Source organism: Ictalurus punctatus, chromosome 6, assembly GCF_001660625.3.
Source record: "Ictalurus punctatus breed USDA103 chromosome 6, Coco_2.0, whole genome shotgun sequence".
In the NCBI taxonomy this organism is placed as follows: Eukaryota; Metazoa; Chordata; class Actinopteri; order Siluriformes; family Ictaluridae; genus Ictalurus; species Ictalurus punctatus.
Genome location: NC_030421.2, coordinates 21,577,060 through 21,598,058, shown reverse-complemented (window position 1 = coordinate 21,598,058; position 20,999 = coordinate 21,577,060). Strand labels below are relative to the sequence as shown.

The 20,999-nt window shown below is 39.2% G+C and overlaps 1 protein-coding gene across 4 annotated transcripts in view; it reads right to left on the bottom strand.

Annotated features, from left to right (window-relative positions):
- Positions 1-20,999, bottom strand: part of epha3 (eph receptor A3) — an 85,243-nt gene that overhangs the window by 38,162 nt on the left and 26,082 nt on the right. For 3 of the 4 annotated variants that reach the window (XM_017470448.3, XM_017470446.3, XM_017470447.3), the window contains exon 4: positions 1,518-1,673. In XM_017470448.3, coding sequence (XP_017325937.1) covers positions 1,518-1,673 — 156 coding nt within the window. Of the gene's footprint in view, positions 1-1,517; positions 1,674-18,937 lie in introns of those variants that run through there. The other variant, XM_053680991.1, reaches the window with a different exon arrangement.

The window sequence follows — 20,999 nt, the reverse complement described above, 5'->3', positions numbered from 1 at the left end:
ATATATATATATATATATATATATATATATATATAGTGAGTGAAGTTGTGTTCTCCATGCGCTTTATAAAATGAATGCAAATGCACCAGGGTTCGAAAGAAATATAGTGAGTTAAAAACCAGAACAATGCTGCGGGGCGCCAGCAACAATTGCACTCTAATTTGGACAACAGCAAATGTACCCAGTGTGAAAACCACCTAAATGAGCTTTACATTTAAAACAGATCATATTAGGAAAAGGCTTACTTTCATTTCTGTGCTGTTCTCAGAAACATACTAAAAGCTAATCTGTTCTACTCTGAGTACCTTCCCTGCATCTGAGTAGGGAAGATTATATTCAGATAAATGTCTCTGGTGGGGACCACTGAAATTAAACTCAAATATGCTACTTCAGTACTTTCACCATATAACCTTGTTTCTCCTGCGCAGTTTAAAAGACAGACTTGTTCAAATTAAAAGTGCATCTAATGTCTAAAACGTAAATTAACGCTACGTGCTTAGGTGAAAACAAAATGTCAGGACAGCTCTTGATGCCACAAATATATGCAACATTTATCAGCATTACATGACTGCTTTAGATGTCACATAAGAGATACATTTTCACACTTGGCCACAGAAAGCAACACTTTTACATCTGAATCAGCTATGAAGCAATGCCGTGGTTTATGACTAATGTGCAATGGAATGACACATGTAGGAATGTTTGTCAATGCTGTGTACCATCTGCAGCCTTGTCTATAAAAGAGAATGGACTAGCTCTCTGGGAGACTCATTGCCTGGGAGACACAATGTCTAATTGGATTAATATAAGGAAAATCAGAAACCTAATCAGATTGAACCTACATAAATCCATAAATCCAATAACAAACTCTAAAAAAACAAAAATCAGATGTGATGTGAAAACAGTACAGAAAAAATGTTTAAAACATAAATGTGGGTATTGTGTTAAAATTGCAGTACATTAAATTAAGAAGTCGTCAGTTAGAAAAATGAATACTAAAGTGTTAAAAAGTGTGCATGTCAAAATGTGGTAAATGTTTTTAGCATGGTCTCACACTTAGAAATTCAATACTATTTATATGATTTAGAATATGAAAAGTTACAGACGCTGAAATTAAGGCTGCAGTGTTTTAAATGTTGTCCATAAAATAGATTTAAAATGCACAGTAATATTATTAACTTGGATTCTGTGGAGAAAAAAAAATTAATCATTATATTTGAATGTTGATTGATATGTACTTGCAATATGTATTTGGAAGGTTTCAAATAAAGTGTCCATGGAAAAAATAAAGTAAGAGTACTACTAATAAGAGTACTCTAAATTAACAAGAGTAGTATTCATTTTCAATTATATACACTCATGTAAAATACAAAGTACTTTCCATTTCTAATTGAAGTACGTAACTGTTATCTGTATATCACATGACGCAGGAGAAATGATTCTACATTAGAAAGATGATGTGCAAGATGATCCTCTCTACGTTTGAGCTTGATAACAGTGCAGTTATGAATACATACGGGTACAGGCCATTGACACAGGGTCTCCATCCGCACGGAAGTAGTTCTTGTCACAGATGCAGTGCACAGCCCCCTCCTTGTGGGTGTAGCTGTGTGGGGGACACTTTGAACACTTCATATTCCCAGACGAAGCCTTATAGAAGCCAGGCCGGCAAGCTGTCAAAGACAAACATGAGCGGAAGACAAATTAGAATGCGTAAAGATTTTAACCAACAAAGTCATCCATTACCTCATTATCACGCTGCCACCTTTAATGGACCGGATGATTTCACATGACATTATCCATCAGTGGATGCACTGAAAAGACTGACTTAAACCAACCCAAAACACTCAGAGCATGGAGAGTGAACACTGAACGTGTGTGAAGAGAATGAGGATGAGAATGGGTTTGTTCCTTTAAGAAGAAGGGGGAATCATGTGCCAGACTGAAGCCTGGTGATAAAACATATTTAAAAATGTGCTGCTACTCTCTCCCTTTAGTGACACGTAGAGTAGATGTTGCATGAATTATGCAAATATACCTCTGAAAATGGAAAAAAAAAGAAAGCTCTCTTTAAATATCTCTGGTATTAAATTGTGCTCAGCAGCTCATCTGCTCCTATTCTCGAGAATCCCATTACATTATACATAATGAAGGGGTAAAAATTACGACAACCCCTCTAATTACAGGGGCTCACACATCTGCCTTCCACTCCTTTCTTTTTGCAGGTTCAATACTTGTCACTTGATATCGTTGTCGACCCAACACTTTTGAGTCTGCAAGAAGATTTTTCTCAGTTGCATTTCATAGCTCTTCTGTGGAATTTACAGCAGTGTGGTTGAATTATATCTCTCAGGGAATGCAGTACAAGATCATTTGAACACATAATACAAGGCTCTCTTGGGTTTGATTGTCACTAGCAGATCTGTGACTGTTATTACATATTGTCCGGCACTCACAGTTCTATATCACTACTGAGCATCTAGTGATTTTTCTCTGTAGCACCCCTGCTGTGCGAGCAGATCAGGGAGGCATGAGGCCATGTGATATATGAGAAATCAGGTTTACATTAACCTACTGCTCCTTGGAGAATACAACAGCCACTGTAAAAACCCCAGATGACAAAAAAAATCAGTGGTGCCTATTAGCCCGAGTTATGGGAAATCAAATGTGACACAGTACTTCCTTGGCAAATCGGGAATCACAGAGTCCCAAATGAGATAAGCACTCAGTCTGCATAGCCGGGAGACACTTGACTGCAAGATGAAAATAGCAAACATGACTCGATTTATTTAGTGCTTAGCCCTGAGTGTGTTCTAAGAGTACACATGAAAAGTGATCAAAGTGATCAAATAACTAAAAATACCAATGACACATAAACAAGAGACCCTCTCTACTTATGAGGCCATTGAAAACATATGTCATGGGAAAAATTTGGTGCTTTACTTCAATCATGGTAGTGCATTTCCTGGACAGCTCTTTAATGGAAACTTGAGAGGTAATCATTCCTGGTGACATCTCCGTCTCATCTCTCACAGCCTTTATATGTAGTGAAGTGATAGGGTATGAATGACATTAAACAGAGGCTGGCCTTCACTTCCTCTACATCTACGTCACAATGTCCTCAGCTGTTCAGGCGATCCCTGTCTAACTGTGCAGAGTGTAGTGTAATAGAAGTGAGGCTGTCTTCCTCACTTGTTGGTTGGTAGTGAGCAACCCACCTCACTTAGAAATATGTGCACAAATGTGTGTGTGAGAGAGGGAGAGAGAGAAAGAGGTGCTATTATTGATTGCACATGTGCTGTGAAGAGACACTGGAGCTGGCTTCCAGTCTAACAGGCTGGGAAGGGGGGTAACTTTGGAGAGTCACAGAGGTGATTTCTCATCCAGGGCTTTTTCAGCACACTTTACATACACACTCAGTCTTCATCTGGACACACAGGCACTCTCTGAGGAGTGGTGCTTAATTAGGATATGACAGATGATATTATTTTGCCCATCTTTGTTATGTAGGGTTTAATGGTGAAGGGTCTGTAAATATGCAGCATATTTTAAAGACATTGTTTACAGTGTATCATAGAGTATATACTCTGTTCAGTCATACACATAATTGGGTTATATCTATTATATATGTATGTCTGATTATTATATATGGTGTCTACATGGATTTCAACTGGGGGTTGAAACGAATTTCTGTACACTGCACATTTACTTGTACAGAATGAGCATGATAAATAAAACCTTGCAATAAAATCACATGAGCTGTGGATGTGACAGAGAGAACTTGAGCTAGTCAACAGCTCCACATCAATCAATACGGCGTCACAGAAAGTGCTGGCTGGATTCGTTTACTGTTACACCCTTACAGTAGCTCACAACGCGTGGAAGGGTATGGGGAACAAATGCATTCATTCAGCAGCTCCTGTTCAGACTAATTGCCTGTGAAACCGAATCTGTCTCAGTAGAGGGCTGTAGATGTTCCTTCCCTGGGGACTGGCGAACAAAGGCCAGGTCAGAATCCCCACTTCAAGTGCCACTCACACATTGCAAGTGTCTGCTGTGGTTATTCAAAAAGAGACATTTCCTGGAAGGCTGTTTCTGCTTCACAGGCAGGAAAATGAAAAATCTAGACATTCGCTTGATCAATCAATTCCAGTCACAATATACCTTCATCTATAATTAAAGTGTTGAGTGATTGTCTCCTTCACTGTAAAGGAGGAGGAGGAACATTCTTTTGTTCCTGCAATCTGCAGAAAACATAAAACCATATACCATTAAAGTGCAAATTTGTAGATGCCATGCTATGCCTGACTGCATTCTAGTACATTATGCAAAATATTAAATTAAAGACTAATTATAGCACACACATGGGTTTCATCTTTGGTCTTAATCGCATCACAACCAGCCTGAACACTTCCAGGGCTCTTCTATACCGCTTATCCTTCAGGGTCACGGGGAACCTGGAGCCTATCCCAGGGAGCATGGGGCACAAGGCAGGGTACACCCTGGATGGGATGCCAATCCATCGCAGGGCACAATCACATACACATTCACAGCCATTTATACACTAGAGACACTTTGGACATGCCAATCAGCCTACCATGCATGTCTTTGGACTGGTGGAGGAAACCAGAGTACCCGGAGGAAACCCCTGCAGCACAGGGAGAACATGCAAACTCCACACACACAGGACGGAGCTCAGCTCTCCTAAAGTCTCTGCCCAAAAGACCTCTAACTGTGATCAGTGTCTGCTGGGTTCTATTTTAGAGAACTAACTCATTGTCTTTTAGTGCTTTTCTGCCAGACAGTGTGACAGTGCCTGGTAAATTAACTGTCATGTTGTATTTAATTGTTTCCACTCTTACATGAGCTGTACCACAAGCCCATCTGATTTCCCGACCCATATTTGTCCAGGTATCAGGCAAGCTTATTTGGGACATATAACTGTAGATAAAAATATTGCAGATCATTGATTAGTCAAATGCAGTTGACCTGATAATGCCTCTGGTTACAGTTTTTCTGGTGGACAGTATAAGACCGCAATCCTCAGATAGTGTATTCTCTAAGACTTTCTTTCTCCTTTTAAATGTAATTTTCCGGTGGGCAATATCACAATTTAGACAATATCACAATTGTATTACAGAGTTTAATGTTTCAGATTTGCTTTTATTTTTTTATCCACAGAAATGTTTTTTATTACTGATATTTAGCTTTATTTTATTTAATTTTATTGATTGATTTTTAACCAGTACTCCACATAAAGTCACAAAATCTATTGCCTTTTGATATTCAGCCACAAAATGTTTTTGTTTTACTTTAATCCTGGGTTTGGATTTGTTATAGCGACATCACATGCCACTCTGTCTAGCAGAAAATGCTGTTTTGCAAATTTTAAGTGCAGATCACATTTGCTTTGAGTTACTTCAGTCTTTGTGGGATATTGGGACTAAGCCAAAAGTACCATGCTTTGTTGGAAGATAAGCAGATATCTTGATATCTAGTAAACATGCCAATGAGTGATTGTAAGTAGTAAATACAGTAATTATATTTCAGAACTCTCTCTTTTTCTCTCTTCCACTAATGCACATGATAGTATTACTTTATTTACATTGATTAAATAAAAGCTACAGTTCTTATGAAAAATAAAATCCCACAGCTAAATGCAGCCACTTACAAAACACATGCATTCACACAGAGACATGCACACATAAATCACAGATCCAAATGCTTAGCCTTGCACTCACATGAGCTATCTCCCACTGAGTGGGCCATTTGTAACTGCTTGTACACAGGAGAGCCCAGCTGTAGCACAGAGAGTGGCCTGAAATGTGATCAGGGATCGTCAGCGAGTCTATGTTTGTCCTGGAGCCTGTACAATAGCACTCTCATAGGAGAATGAGGCTACCTCACCCTGAATCAATACACACTGACTTGTAAACAACTCCAATGACATCCCATATCAGCTGGACACCCGCAATAGCAGGGCTCGATTTGGATAGAAAGGTTTTCACCTTGCAGCATAAACAATATCTTTGAATTTACTAAATTATAGTGTACTCAGTATTCCTGATTGGCTACATTCTTGCGCAAGCAAAAAAAAAAAAAAAAAACTCCTGACACAGTAAAATAGAATCTGACAGCAAGAGCAGTGCAAAAAAAAGGGAACACTTCCAGATTAGAAAGTGTGTTGGAGGGGAGAGTGGAGCTTTCTATCATGGTGAAATGAGAGGTCGGTGCGGTTCTGCTCCACTGCAGCCCTGCCAAAAGAGTGCCACATCTAGCGCATTCACTAAACAAATGATTTCCTGGTTCCACAGAGTGGTTCTCCTTCTCTTTTTTTCCCACAAGGTCAAGCAGACTTTCACGCCACCTGGACGCCTTACCTCTCCTCTCTAACTCTTATCAAGATCTGATCAGATGTTCTGAGCAAAGCCCATTCCTCAGCGAAAGAAATAGCACTTAGACCCAGAAGCAGCAGATCCAGAGTGAGACATCCATACCCACTGCATTTGCGATGGATATTAGCATAGTAATTTGCACCATGCTTCAGGGACTGTTTACACCTTCAAACATGTGTTTTCTTCCTTCTTTCTCTTGTGAGCTACAATGCCGCTCCCATGCCCACACCTTCCCCAAGCTGCTCATCAGACCCCTTTCTCATTCAAATCAGACCAGGATCAGATTGCTTAATTAGGCGGTCCAGAACACAGTGCCAATTTTCTAAAGTGAAGCTCCAAATGTGAAGAGACTCTTTGAGGCCATTTGGAAATGAATAAGCCTCTACTCTAGTACCATTACCTTATAGTTACCAGCACAAACACCAATCTGGGACTGAAGAGGCACCACAGAAAACGTCTGTTCAACAGCTTCCTCATTCAGTGCTTGGCACAGTATTCGCATAATATGTTTCAGAGTGTTTCATTTTGATTAGCTTCGGCTGTGGTGAATACACTGCATCAAGTGCAGCAATAAACATTTTGATCTTCCATTAAAGCATCAGTGGGATGCAGGCACTGGTACTGATGAGCTTAAAACTCTGCTCTGTGTTATCTTACAAATGCTCTCTGTCACTACAAACGAACTATGCAGCCACTCCATGTACAATGAGCTACAGCAACACGATTTTAACACAACTGTCGCACAGCAATGACTATGTTTCTCGATTAATTTACATTTAAAAAGACTCACAAATTAATTGTAGCCATATCTTAAATCTGACAATGTGAGTCATAATATTGTGCATGTGCACGTATCAATATTCAGTAAAGGCATCAATGTAGAGACATTAGAGTAAGCCAGTACGGGAAAGTGCTCTGGACGATCTAAAAAATTTTTATATTTACAGGCCAAGCAAACAGTTTTCAAGACAAAAGGAGAAGCGACATAACGTCTGAGGAGAAAGGTGGAACGGTACGACCTCATTAAAAGCAATATTTCATTTCAAACACCTGAATACTGTCAAGCCATGTTCTCTCTCTCTCTCTCTGTCTCTCTCTCTCTCCATGTGTCTCATTCTTACATCTTTCCTGGTGACATCTCTGTTAGGCAGCTTTTCCCCTGGAACAGCAGCCACTGGCCTTGCCGAAGGAAAGACACACACATACACACCTATGCAGATAGATATACACACTGACACCATACAGATAGTTAATGTGTCATACACATGTAATACAAAACTGTGATTTCAACAGAAAATACATCAGAATCAAGTCATCATATTCTAATTAGTAAATATGCGGAGTGTGTTCATGCATACATACAGGCTGTGCATTGTTTATCCTCAGGAGAGGGTGAAAAAGTGCTGGTGCAATGCCTGTTCAGTTTTACAGTGCAGTGTACTGTATTTGCTATAGAAATTCCCCAGTGGACTTTAACTGCTCAAATTTCTTAGGTAATAGGTGAGCAAAGCCCACAGTTACTAAGACGTTTTTGGGTTCTGTGCCACTGCCTGTACTTAAGGTCCATGAATGTCCTGTTTGATTCAGACATCTTTCACTGATTAAATACGTCGTGGTCATTTGTTCATAAAGTGAAGTGTTCAATTTGCTGATTTAAAATTGAATGAAGTTATGTCTTGTTGCTCAAAACACTCAAAAGAATGCTTTTCTACAAAATACACATGCTTCTTCATAACTCATTAGTTAGACATGAAGAAAAAATCACACCAATATGACAACCTGGTGTATAATCTAAAATTAGGATGGAATTAAGAAGTCTATCACTAAGGGTGTAAAACTCACACCCCTATTAAAATGGCAGTTTTTTGTGAAGTAAAAATATGACACTAAGATAAGTAAAAGAATTACACTAAGATAAATCATGTCAGATCTTTTCCCACATTTAATGTGAAATTCTAAAGTATACAAATAACATAAAAACAATCAGAAACACCCTTTAATTTTATTACACCACTCAGTCTTTTGGGTAAGAGTCTATCAGCGTGGCACATCTGGACTTGGCAATATTTTCCCACTCTTTCTAGCAAAAACATCCTAGATCCATCCAATTTTAAGGGTATATAATGTGCACAGTGTGCTTCAGGTCACCCTATGGATTTTTAGTTGGATTCAGGTCTGGGCTCTGGCTAGATCATTCAGAAACATTGATCTTCTTTTTGTTTAAGCGATTCCTCTGTTGATTTGGATGTATGCTTTGGGTCATTGTCATGAAATGTGAAATTTCTTTTCATCTTCACTTTACTAGAAAATCGGTTGGTATTTGTAGATATTCATGATTCCCTCCACCTTAATAAAAGCCCCAGTTCTGTCTGAAGAAAAGCAGACATAAAGCATGATGCTGCCACCAGCATGCTTTATCATAGGTATGGTGTTATTTTGTTCATGTGCTTTTTTTGCACCAAACATACCATTTGGAATTGTTCACATTTTGGCACATGGTTTTGGGGCAATTTATTTGGGCTTGGATGTTTTTGTGAGAAAGGGCTTCCATCTAGCCACCCTACCCAATACCCCAGACATGTGAAGAATAGGAGAGATTGTTGTCACATGCAGAGAGTAATCAGTACTTGTCAGATATACCTGCAGCTCCTTCAGTGTTGCTGTAGGTCTCTTGGCAGCCTCCCTGGTAGGTTTTTGTCTTGTCCTTTTGTAAATTTTGGAGGGATGTCCTGTTCTTGGTAATGTCTTGGTAATGATGATGGCCTTCATGGTGTTCCATGATTTATTTAATATTTTGGAAATTCATTTATACCCCACTACTTTCTTTTAACGGTGAGACCCTGTACAGGCTTTGCCAACTCTGCAGATCATGGCTTCAGCAGCCGGGTGAAACCAAGAAGATGTCAAGAAGATTCTACAGAAACGACTGATCTTTATGGTTAAACAGTATCGTTTCATTGATGACAGCCATATGATAATTACTTCTGAACATGAGATTGAATGTGATTGGTTCATTCTGAACACAGCCACATCCACAATTATAAAAGGGTGTGCACACTTATGCAACAAGGTTACTGATTGTCAATTAATTTTTATGTGTTGTAATTTCACATTGAGGGTGGAAAAAGTTCTGACATGATATATCTTGCTTTAATTTATTTCATAAAAACTTGCCATTTTAACAGGGGTGTGTAGACTTTTTATATCCACTGTATCTGAAGTATGATTGTCATTTTGTTTAAACTTGAGGGCATGTCCCTGAACAAATTTGCACACATATACACACACAAAGATGTGTGACAGGAGAGAGCTAAATAGAGTTCTGCAACCTTTTCCACATAATTTTCCCCAAGCTGCTGGATGTGACTGGGTCAGTCGGTAATTTTAGGACACCATTTCACTGAAATCCCCTGACATGTCTCAATAAGCCACCATGATGCCTGCAGCAAATTGAGCAGATGAGGAGTGGGAGCCAAAGAAAGAGGGAAATAGCTTTGTAACAACTAAGCCTATTAGCATAGTTTTCAAAGCCTTTTGGAATGTGTTTCTCCCTGCCTGGGTTTTGGTCCTCCTTCTTGGCTCTATTGTAAAGAATGTACAGCTCTCAGACAGAAGGCACCACAATAGGAGTCCTGCTTTGGCCACCACCTAATCCCCCATTGTGGCAGGTTTATGGCCACCCCTTTCTGTGCCACTCATGGCCCACCATTCCTCCGGAGACCCTGGACCACACGGAATCCGCTGCTACTGATAAATCTCTCCCACAGACAAAGGCAGAACAGGGTCAGCCAAGGGTTCAGGGATTGTGCTGGTCACTTTTAATGTACGTCGACTGTCAGACATGGTGGTGACTGATAACAGAGGAATTATTTTCACACAGAAGCAGTAGGCAAACACCAGCCATAAAACTTCCTATTTGAATCCAAATAACCTGCTTCAAGCTATTGTGTTGCTTCCATGCCAAATGAAAGCAAGATAACCAAGCCATGTATTGGGGAGGGATCTATAAGCCTGTGAATTACTGTCTGTCAATCTATTGTGTCCCTATGTGCCAACAATGACTGCCAACAGCAATGGGAGTTGCACCATATGCCCAATACGACAATGAAGATGAACATAATTCAGGCAGATGATTTTTCAAAATCTGCCCTGTCTCGATTGCTCAACCTCCAGATCTCTGATGTGAAAAGGAAAAGAAGAATGATGAAGAATGGCTGGAAATGCAACAGGACAGTAATTATTCAAATTTATTATGCCTCACTCACCTCCACACCTTTTATAACTGAATATTCATTACACATAAGTGTGTGTGTGCGTGTGTGCGTGTGTGTGTGTGTGTGTGGTAGGTAGAGGAAAGAGCACCATGAACAAAGCCTTGCTTGAATGAACAAGGCTAGTGAGTTGGAAGTGTCCTCCTTTTAGGAGTGCTGAAATAGGTCAGCTGGAATACTCCACAGCAACAACACTGAGCCCTCTCTGAGGATGGCCCACTTCCCCTATCATCAACATCTCCACAGTCATCTATTCACACTTCATAATAATATCATAACCGCCAAATACACAAACGTGAAGAACATACCAATACTCACACATAGTATGTAGACAATGCAGAGTACAAGTTACAGCATACATGGACTGTATATGTACATGTACAGTATACATAGACTTTACACTCATACATATAAATACCAATATGCACTTTACAAAGTGTATACAGTATACATTTTGACTTTGATTAATACATAGCAGAAGACATGAAATAAAATTTCCATTATATGTGTGAAGGTCTAGGAAAACCTTTCACGTGGTCAAATTTTGACATTATCTACCATACTATATAATATAATTCTCACAATTGCAGGTTTTCCTGAAGAATTTACCATTTGCATGTATCTAAACCACAAGTAAAGCATTTTATTCCCCAACATGGTTGAATTCTTGAATATAATAAAATAATATATGAATACAAGTTTCATATAACAGCATGGCTTGGACAGTAGTTCCAGCTTTAACAGGAATGATAGTCCACATAATCTAAGACTAATAATAAACAAATAATAATTTAAAAAAAAACATGCTTAACAAAGAAAAATGTATAATTGTTGATATGGTGAAGTTTTTATTTATTAATTCATTTTTTGTTAGGAGACATTTATTTAACATTTAAGGAAGTAGTCATTTTAAGTGCTTTGTAACAGTTTCAGCAGTTTTCCAGATTCCCAGTAAAGGAAAGTCTTCATAACAGGGAAGTTTACACTTCTTACTAATGTAAGTAATAACAGGAACTAACTTTTCTAACAAGAACTACTGATAACAGGAACTAACTTGTCAGAATTAAAATAAAGAATAGCACATGACAGTGTTTGATTATAAACTGAATTGATTAGGCATATGTCCATTTGGCTATGGCACAAAACTATCCCAAAAGTTGATTGAAGCCTGACTTTCACTATGTGAGGAAATCACACTTAGCTAACAAGGTTTCAGACATTTATAGGCAGACAGAAAAACCTATTTTGGTCAAACCCCCATTTTTTTTCTCTTTTAGCTGGTTGCCAGAAATCATCCACAGTGACATCTGAGGGGTATCTCCCAAACATATTTGTTTACACAGTTCAATCCCTACTTGTCAACTTTATCAATTGAAATAAAGTCATGCCCCATAAGGGAATGCAAAAATCTGCAGAGTTTTCTGAAGTGGTTTCAGAATTTCAAGTGGTTTCCCCAAATTCAACTGAAAATGCAACTTAAATGATTTCTCCAGTCTCAAAACTATTCAACCCCTTAATTGCAAACATCTTTAGTACTTTGTAGAGCACCTTCCAGTCTTCCAGGACTTCTTCTGCAACCAAGCCTTTATGGAATTTGAGGTATGCTTGGGATCATTGTCCTGTTGGAAGGTCCAATTATGCCCAAGTTTCAGCTTCCTCACCGACATCATGACGTTTTCTCCTAGGATTTCCTGATACTTCAATGAATCCATCTTGCCTTCCACACGCTGCAGGTTTCCAGTGCCAGAGGACGCAAAGCAGCCTCAGAACATCACTGATCCACCACCATGCTAGACTGTGGACATAGTGTTCTTTCTTCATTCTTCTTCCTCCAGACATACCGCTGATCCATCGCGCTGAAAATTACCATTTTTTTTTCATTGCTCCACAGAACAGAATCCCAAAACTTCTGTGGCTTATTTATATGATCTTGAGCCGACTTTTCTTGTGCTTTTGGGTCAGTAGTGGCGTACATCTTGGAGTTCTGGCAGGGAAACCTTCTGTGTTTAGTATGCGCCTTACTGTACTCACTGAAACCTTAGTCACTCAAGGGTTTTTCACAACCTGCCTTCTCAGAAATCTGGTTGCAGCCGTTGATAGTTTCCTTTTTCTGCCCCGTCCAGGTAGTGTACACTCAACAAACCCCTAGCCAGTTCAGGTATTTCATGTGTTCCAGCTCAAGCACACCTGGTGCAACTAATGAACTAGTTGCATCAGGTGTGCTTGAGACAACACCTGTTTTGCATATTTGTGCTGTTGTGAAGGATTTTATTCAGGGGGTTGAATAATTTTGAGAATGGAGAAGTCATTATAAATTGCATTTACAGCTGAATTTGGTCAAACCACTTGAAGAATTCGTTGTGTTGAACTATTTCAATTCCTTTTGTTTGATTTGTTCATTGCAAACAGCTGAAAGTCTGTAAATTTTGACAATAAACATGATTTGCAATGGGGGTTGAATAATTTTGATTGCAACTGTACCTTATCACTGTTTTCTCACCTGAAACAGTTCTATTTCAGAACAGAGGGTATTTAAATCCCTATCTCAGATGTGAGATGATTATCAACACTCAGCCCGCTCTCTGTATTCACAAAAAGGACCAGAGAAATACATCCACATGGAAGAATGTGGTAATGGCACTTTATGGGTGGCAATGACACTTTATGACTTTGTCTTTAATGAAGTTGTAAACATGCAGGTCTCATGAGAAGCACAGGCCTAAAGGATCCCTGCAAATGAAATATCCCTGGAAAAGATTAGTGTCTCTGAGCAGGGTCATGTCACATCCTTACCGTTCAAGGGGCAAACAAGAGCAGCAAGCAACTTCCCCTGGCAGGTGTCACTGTCCTAGTGCAAGCACAGGGGGCTGCAAATCAATCTCTAATGTCAGGCCACACGGCAGGGTGTCCACACATTTGTTAAGGCTGGCCTGTCCCCATTCGCCTTCGGGTGGGGAAAAGGGGCCACTCCAGGGAGAAGGTTGAGGGTATGGAGAAGCACACCTTCATAAATCAGAGGAACTGAATGCAGTGCAGCATAGCAGGGCTGTCAGGGCCGGAGGAGACGCACCACCGCAGCTGATCCCCAGACACCAGTGTACATCAACCATCTCTTCTTACCTAGCCACTAGCAGCTGCTGAGATTACTCTTCCTTTCTCTCCCACACACAAATATCGATGCACATCAATTATATACTCATACATACACTCATGCACACAAACTGTGAACCCGTCTGTTAACATTGTGCTACATAAAATGCCCTCCTGTGGAGCCTCAGATGTTTTCTGATGGCACAGATGAGAGGCTGAATTTATGAGTCTAAAGCAACGGTTAGATGAAAAACACAAGGGCAAATACGGAACATCTTCAGGGTATGGCCAAGGTGAATGTGAATGGAGTTGCCTTTCTGCTCCTTTCCCTTTCAGATCTAAGAATCAGCAATGCACCATGGGAGCCTCTTGAACAGAAAGAGTTCCTCTGGGTCCTCCTTAGATATCCAGTGCTTGAGGAGGGCTGACATTTTAGACGTTTTTACACAAAAGGCCTTCAATGCCTGTGGCAATTATCAGTGTGTTTGCAGCAGACAGGGGGGCAGTTACCTCAGAGGAAGGTCAGAGAGAGTGTTTCACTCCAACAACTTGCCAGGGGATCGATTGCTCACCTAGTCCCCTGACACGCATGGTCTCACCTGAAGCTGTCCTCTCCTGACACACTGATGGCCCCTGATGCATGGCTCCTACAGTGCCAAACCTTTAAGTGAACCTTATAGGGCTTAGGCAAGGTAATAAACGTGATGATATGTCCAGGTTGGGGCCCACAAAATAGTAGAAAAGTTTAATCAGAACTTTGAAGAAAATATGCAATTTCAAATTTTGTTTTTTTGGATTACTACTTTTACACATTTTGGAGTGAGACCTGGAAACTAGTCAATAAAAAAAACACACCATACATATTTTTTTAACGAACTACAGATTCATCTATCTAACTAGCTGTCCAATATAGGTACAGTTCCAGTTAAACTGAAAATCTTAATTCATAATATTCTACTCATCTTAACTCCCTCATCTCTGAGCTTAATATGAACAATTTGGGTCAACTTTCAGCTTGGTGTCTCATCATATCGGCTATTTAACACAACTGCCATATGCATGCCTATTAAAATGTAATAGGTAAAAATTACCAAACATACAAAGATGCATAATTAATAATAAGATGCTTGTGGTAGCAGTTAGTATAATTTCACCCACTATTCCTGAACTCTGTAGGATTCTCTTTCTTTTGCACATTTATGCCTCTACCACACCTGGAATCACTGTTATTCACTCATTTCTCTCTTAGATTCAGTCCCCGAGCTGCTTGTACTGAAACTTTGTTCACCACTTCTCACCTTTTTTCTTTTCTTTTTTTTTTTTAACCTTTTTTATCCTTGAGGCTTTAGCCTGCTTCAGATGTGCTCATGCAGCAAAACCCAACTTCATACACACCACAAGGTCAGCTCGAGAAACTTGCAAAAACCTATCAAAGCTCTTGCAGTGCAAAATAATGTGCAATTTCATATTCTCATCACTACACACACTACAGCAGAGAAATGCTTAAATGAAACATCTATTAAATAACATCTCCAATGTGTCTATTAATAACAAACACCAATAAAACACCAATAAAACAGTAATCAATAAGTATCTCTTTCTGCCTGCCAAAAATCATTTCACAGTTTGATAAGAAAGTGTGAAGCTTGTAAAGGGAAGTACGAGATTTCTTTATAGAGAAGCAGAGCAGCAAATGCACAGAACAGGTCGATCATTAATGCTGATCTATTAGTGGATCATCTTTTGTCTATGGTCAACAGAGTCTCACGATTAGTTACACTGATTGATTTCTTAAGACATCAGAGAGGAGATTAGAGTACACTTGACTGTGAAAAATAATCCCTGCAGTGGGCCTCTCTTCCCAAGCCTGATCGATGCACACTCAAACTGGGATTGTCAGGACTGGGCTGTACTGATTGGCCTGCACTGAGATGCCAACAGTACACAAGTTGACAGCGGCCCATTTCCCTGCTCCCGCCCATCGATCTTCTCATGGTTCCAGTGTTACACACATATTCACTCAGACTCAGTGACTGTCCTGCCCGCTACTACAACAAGCATGCAGCATGTCACCACAGCATGACAAATACAAGTCAACACATGCTCTTACACTCCGGCACACATTCTGACTTATTACCACGCAGTAAAAATCATACCCATAATGCTAACACATGCATAACTCACATGCATAACTGAGAAATTTGCAGATTATTATAAAAGCAAAAAGAAAGGCGTAGGATACATCGGTCGGAGGCCACTATCTACGCAGACAAAAATACTACTCAAAAGAAATGAAACAACTTCATTTGCATGGAAGGCTTTGAAACAGGATCACTCAAAGCGATCTGTGTAACAGATTGCTGTACTTATGTGCTAGTCCACAATATCTCATTAATCACAGACACCCAGCCTCTCCATCATGACAAAGACTGGGCACACACTCAGGAATGAGCAATCAGGGACCCTTGCTAATCGAGGTTCAACTTCATTAAAACCAGGTTTGTTTATGCTGAAATAAAAGCAATCATTCGAGAAGCTGACAGTCACTCAGCTCAGGACTGTTTATCTTCAGCTGACAAACTGTCAGATGTGATGAGTATATGCATAACTGTCACATACCCAAACTAAGTTTGGCACTTTTTTATTTAAATTAATTGACTAAGATTGCATATATCAATTTACTTGACAAGGAAATGAATGAAAGAGTTTTAGATAGGAACATCTAAAACAATTTTCAGTAGTCCAATACTAAATACACTATTTGGGTGTTTGTTATGCCCTATGTCCTGATGAAGTCAATGAGAAAATATAAAAAAGTGAAAAATTTGCTATAGATTCTGTGCATTTCTGTTCATTATTTTTCAGCATTACATCTGAATACACGTGTCACCATTGACAGCAGTGGAAAATGATACTTGATTGTGCCACACTAAAGATAAAGATAAAATTAGACACATCCCTTGATTTAATAAATATTTGTGCTTAGATAATACACAAAGGCTAAAAGGCTGATTTTATTTTTTTATTCAGGCAATTTGTTTTATTCAGACTCGAGCTTTCTACCTTTAGAGTTCAGATTTAAAAAACCAACAATCTATGCATAATCCAAAAATATCTCAAACAACAACAATAACCTCATATTTGAAACTAAATCTATTATTGCAGTAGCACAAGCATTCATCACAAAGATGATTCTCTCGGGAGGTCAGCTCGTAGCTTATTCACTGCTCATGAATTGAGGGATAAGGTGAGTCAAGGCTAGATGTCATTTTTAATGGCAGTTGTTAGTTTGCCTCCACTGACACACTGGTAAAACGTACTGATAATGTCAGCTATACACTGCAAAAAAATATATCTCTTTATCAGTAAAAAGGCACATTTAATCTAATATTTAATATGTAATATTTGATTTAATATAAGATTATTATGAGGGAATTACAAGATTTTTAAAAACCTATCACTAAACAGTTTTCAAGTTCAAGTTGTCTTATTTTATTGTCAGTTAATTTAACTTCTTTCAAGATATAATCAATTTATTATAACTTATTTAATATTCATGTTTTTTGCATATATACGCATATGCAGTGAAGTTCGAGGTAAATATTTGTTCTTACCCATCTTATTGATTGCAGTTGCATGATCACACAATTCTGACAAAAAACAGATCTGTGTTTCATTTAGGGGCGAAAAATTTGATTTGTGCTGCTTCAGCATTCTAATTTTAGCATAGCGGTAGAACCTGCTCCATGATTCTAGGTAGAACCTGCTCTTTTCAGAACCTGATACATGGTGACCTAATGATAGTATGGACTGGTGGGGAGTTAAGGCCGAGGACAATGCGATTACAGCGGGGTTTCCGGTGGATTAATGTGCTGAATGTGCTGAGGAAATCACAAGCCTACAAGAATGTCCCCCTACTGGGTGCACACATGGTATTTCGCTCTGCTCCTCCACAGACTCTGAAGCTGCAGCCTGGACATTGAATCCAGCAAAGCCCATGACCGCTCTTATTAGTGCAGGATCACAAAGCCGTGTCAGAGAGCACTGGGCCTTGTAACTTCGCCTGCTGAACCAGAATTCCATGCAGCTATGTGGCTTCCATATGTTCTTCTCAATAAGAAAAAAAAAACGCAGGGTCACATAAGACCATTTTACTAATGATGCTTAAATATATAATATGAATAATGAACACATATTTAGGTTTTACAGAACCAGAACTATAAATAGAGTCTGCTGTAGATTCAGTGACCCAGTGCATAAAATGACATGAGAGTAGGCGATGATGATAAATGCTAACTATTTATTACCATGGATCTCACTTAGCAAAAATATTGGCTTTGGATGAACTCCCCTCTGCTCCACTGATGTATTTCTGGACCTCTTCTGGCATTCATTTATCCTAAATACAGGCTAAACAGCAGTAATCATAATTAGCTCAATTAAAATGATAAATAATAAAAGTGCCAATTCTTCATACACCTGGAGACAATTTTCAGATGCTTCATACACTCTAGTGCAATAATTAGCTTTGATCTGCAGGATGTAATTTCCATTTGCACATTGTTCTTTAAACTGCATAGTAATTTACAAACGATTAAATAGACTTTCTATTCCTTTAGAAAGGCACAAACCACACAGATACAGATATGTTCACACACACACACACACACACACACACACACACACACACACACAATGTGCATTAACATGCATTTACACCATTCATTCATTCATCCTTTGTAACTGCCTGGTCTGGGTTGTGGTGGTTTACATTAGCTTGCTATTTTGTTTATATGTTGAGAAATAGAACAATAAATTCTTTATAAAATATCGCAGACAGATCCAAACAAAATGAACAACTGCACGAGTAGGATTAATTAAAACAGTCTCATGCACACCCCTAGTTGAGATTAATGATGAACTTGAGTGATGTAGCTGAAGTTGAGGAATTAAATCAAGAATTTACAGACCAGGCTGATAGGGCTGGCATTTCTATATCTGGGATTGTACACGCAGAGAGAGACACACACACACACACACACACACACACACACACACACACACACACAGTGCTTTTACAGGTTGTCATGTCTTCATTGGAATAATCATAAGACAGAAGATATTTTGATTAATTAAACGAAAAAAAAAAAAAATCAAATAAGACTGTGCTTTATTGTGCCTAAAAGTACATGTTTAATTTATGTGGTGATTAACTTTTACTATAATCATATGCATCCTGTCTCTAACAGGAATTTGTATGGTAACGAGATGCAAATGACAGGGAGCAGATACATTTGCCTATCTATTTAAATGTAAATTGATATATTAATTGGTTTGTCCTTATTTAGCATGGCAAGTTCTCATTTCCAACCTTTACTCTTCATTGTAATCTTCATAGATGAGCCATCTATCATGGCAAATAAATGAAATGTGTGATTTTGTTGAGACATATGGACTGTACAGTAAATCAAATCCCTCCCTTTTGCTTTCAATGCCATAATGTTCTGCAACATTGCTTTGCAATTAACATACATACAAAGGGCAGCATTGTAGAATAGCTTCTATAGTTGTGGTCTCACAGCTCCACAGTCCCCAGTTCGATCCCGAGCTTGGGTTACTGCCTGTGTGGAGTTTTGGATGTTCTCTCTGTGTCCATGTGGGTTTTTTCTCGGTTCTCTGGTTTCCTATCACCTCCCAAAAACATGCCAGTAGGTGGATTGGCTATGTTAAATTGCCCCTAGTTGTGAATGTGTGTGTGCTTGGTGCCCTGTGATGGACCGGCGGTCCCATTCAGGGTGTATTCTCGACTCGCATCCAGTCTTCCCTAAATCCACTGTGACTCTGACCAGGATACAGTGGTGTACTGCAGACAAATGAAGGAATAAACACACCTACATAAAGTAATTAAGTATGTCTACAACATTATTCACATACATTTTATCTAAAATATGGGATGTTTTCAGCTATGTAAATAGTGTTGCTCCTTTAAGGGGGAATTAAGAGCTTCTGATGCCTTTGTTTTATTGCTGCACTGGGAGCAAGTCTTTTCTTTAGCATTTTAATGCCTGAACATAACAATAAATGTGCATGGTCTTTAAGCTTTAATTGTGTGCAGCAAAGATTCACATAGTAGCCCTTGGCAAAGAAGTGACATTCCTTTGGCAAGCTCTAAGAAAAAGAAGACAGTGATGATAGACAAATAATTACAGGTTTGGACTTGTCATTTCCAATCACCAGATTTTTGGGGGGCTCAACACAGTTTTATTGTGTCAGTCGAGACAAAAAGAAAACAGCACCTCATTATCCAAAATACTCTGCAATAAGTATCACTTATATTTTGTAATAAAGCTGAGTTCATGTATAGGAGACACACATAATAAAGCATTCCCTTAGGCCTAATACATACATATAATACACACAAACAAAAACTGTAAAAAGAAGTATTTGTTTAAATGCAGTCACTGGATCATTCACTGTATGGATTCAGGTCTATTCCCTTTGACAAATATCTTTATGCTGAAATTGTATTGGAAAATATGCCCTCCACTCAATTTCACATGATGGGTATATTAATCTTAGTGGACTGTCCTCAGTGGCATTTCAAATCTCCATGGTCTCTTGCACTGGCCGGATGTGTTTAAAGACTTATCTCTCAAACAGTCTTCCTGAAAGGTCACTGCTCATCTCAAAGGCATCTCACAACCTTTAAAGGTCTCCTTTTTTGTCCCCTCTTTAAGTGGCAGACATATCAAAGTGCTCCTGTTTCGAGATTCTCACCACAGCTAGATTACAAGTTTTGATCTGCTGGCTGTATTAAAGCACAACGATGCCTCAGGGTCTGGGCTTTATACACTGCTTGATAGTATCGCCATAGAACAGCTTTCATGAAAAAAAATCTTGCTGCTTGTGTCTTGACTTGGATTCAAGGCTCCTGTCTTTCATCACCTTAAGCCACATAATGCTGTGTTTTCCGGGTAGCCATTGTAGCCGCTATGCATTGATGCTCTGGAAGATTCACTACTATGCTTGGCATTCAAGGTAGAGTGCATGCTAAAAGGTTGGAGAGCTGTGCAGGTGCACTGGAGTCTGAAACGCTTTAATAAGCTGTGGGTGTGGAAATTGCGGCCTCTCTGGAGCGATGCAAGGTCTCAACCAGGCTGAACAGCACTACAGTGTAAGGGCATGATGTGGATCTTTCTCTTGACTGATTTCTCTCTCTCTTTCTGTCTCTCTCTCTCTCTAG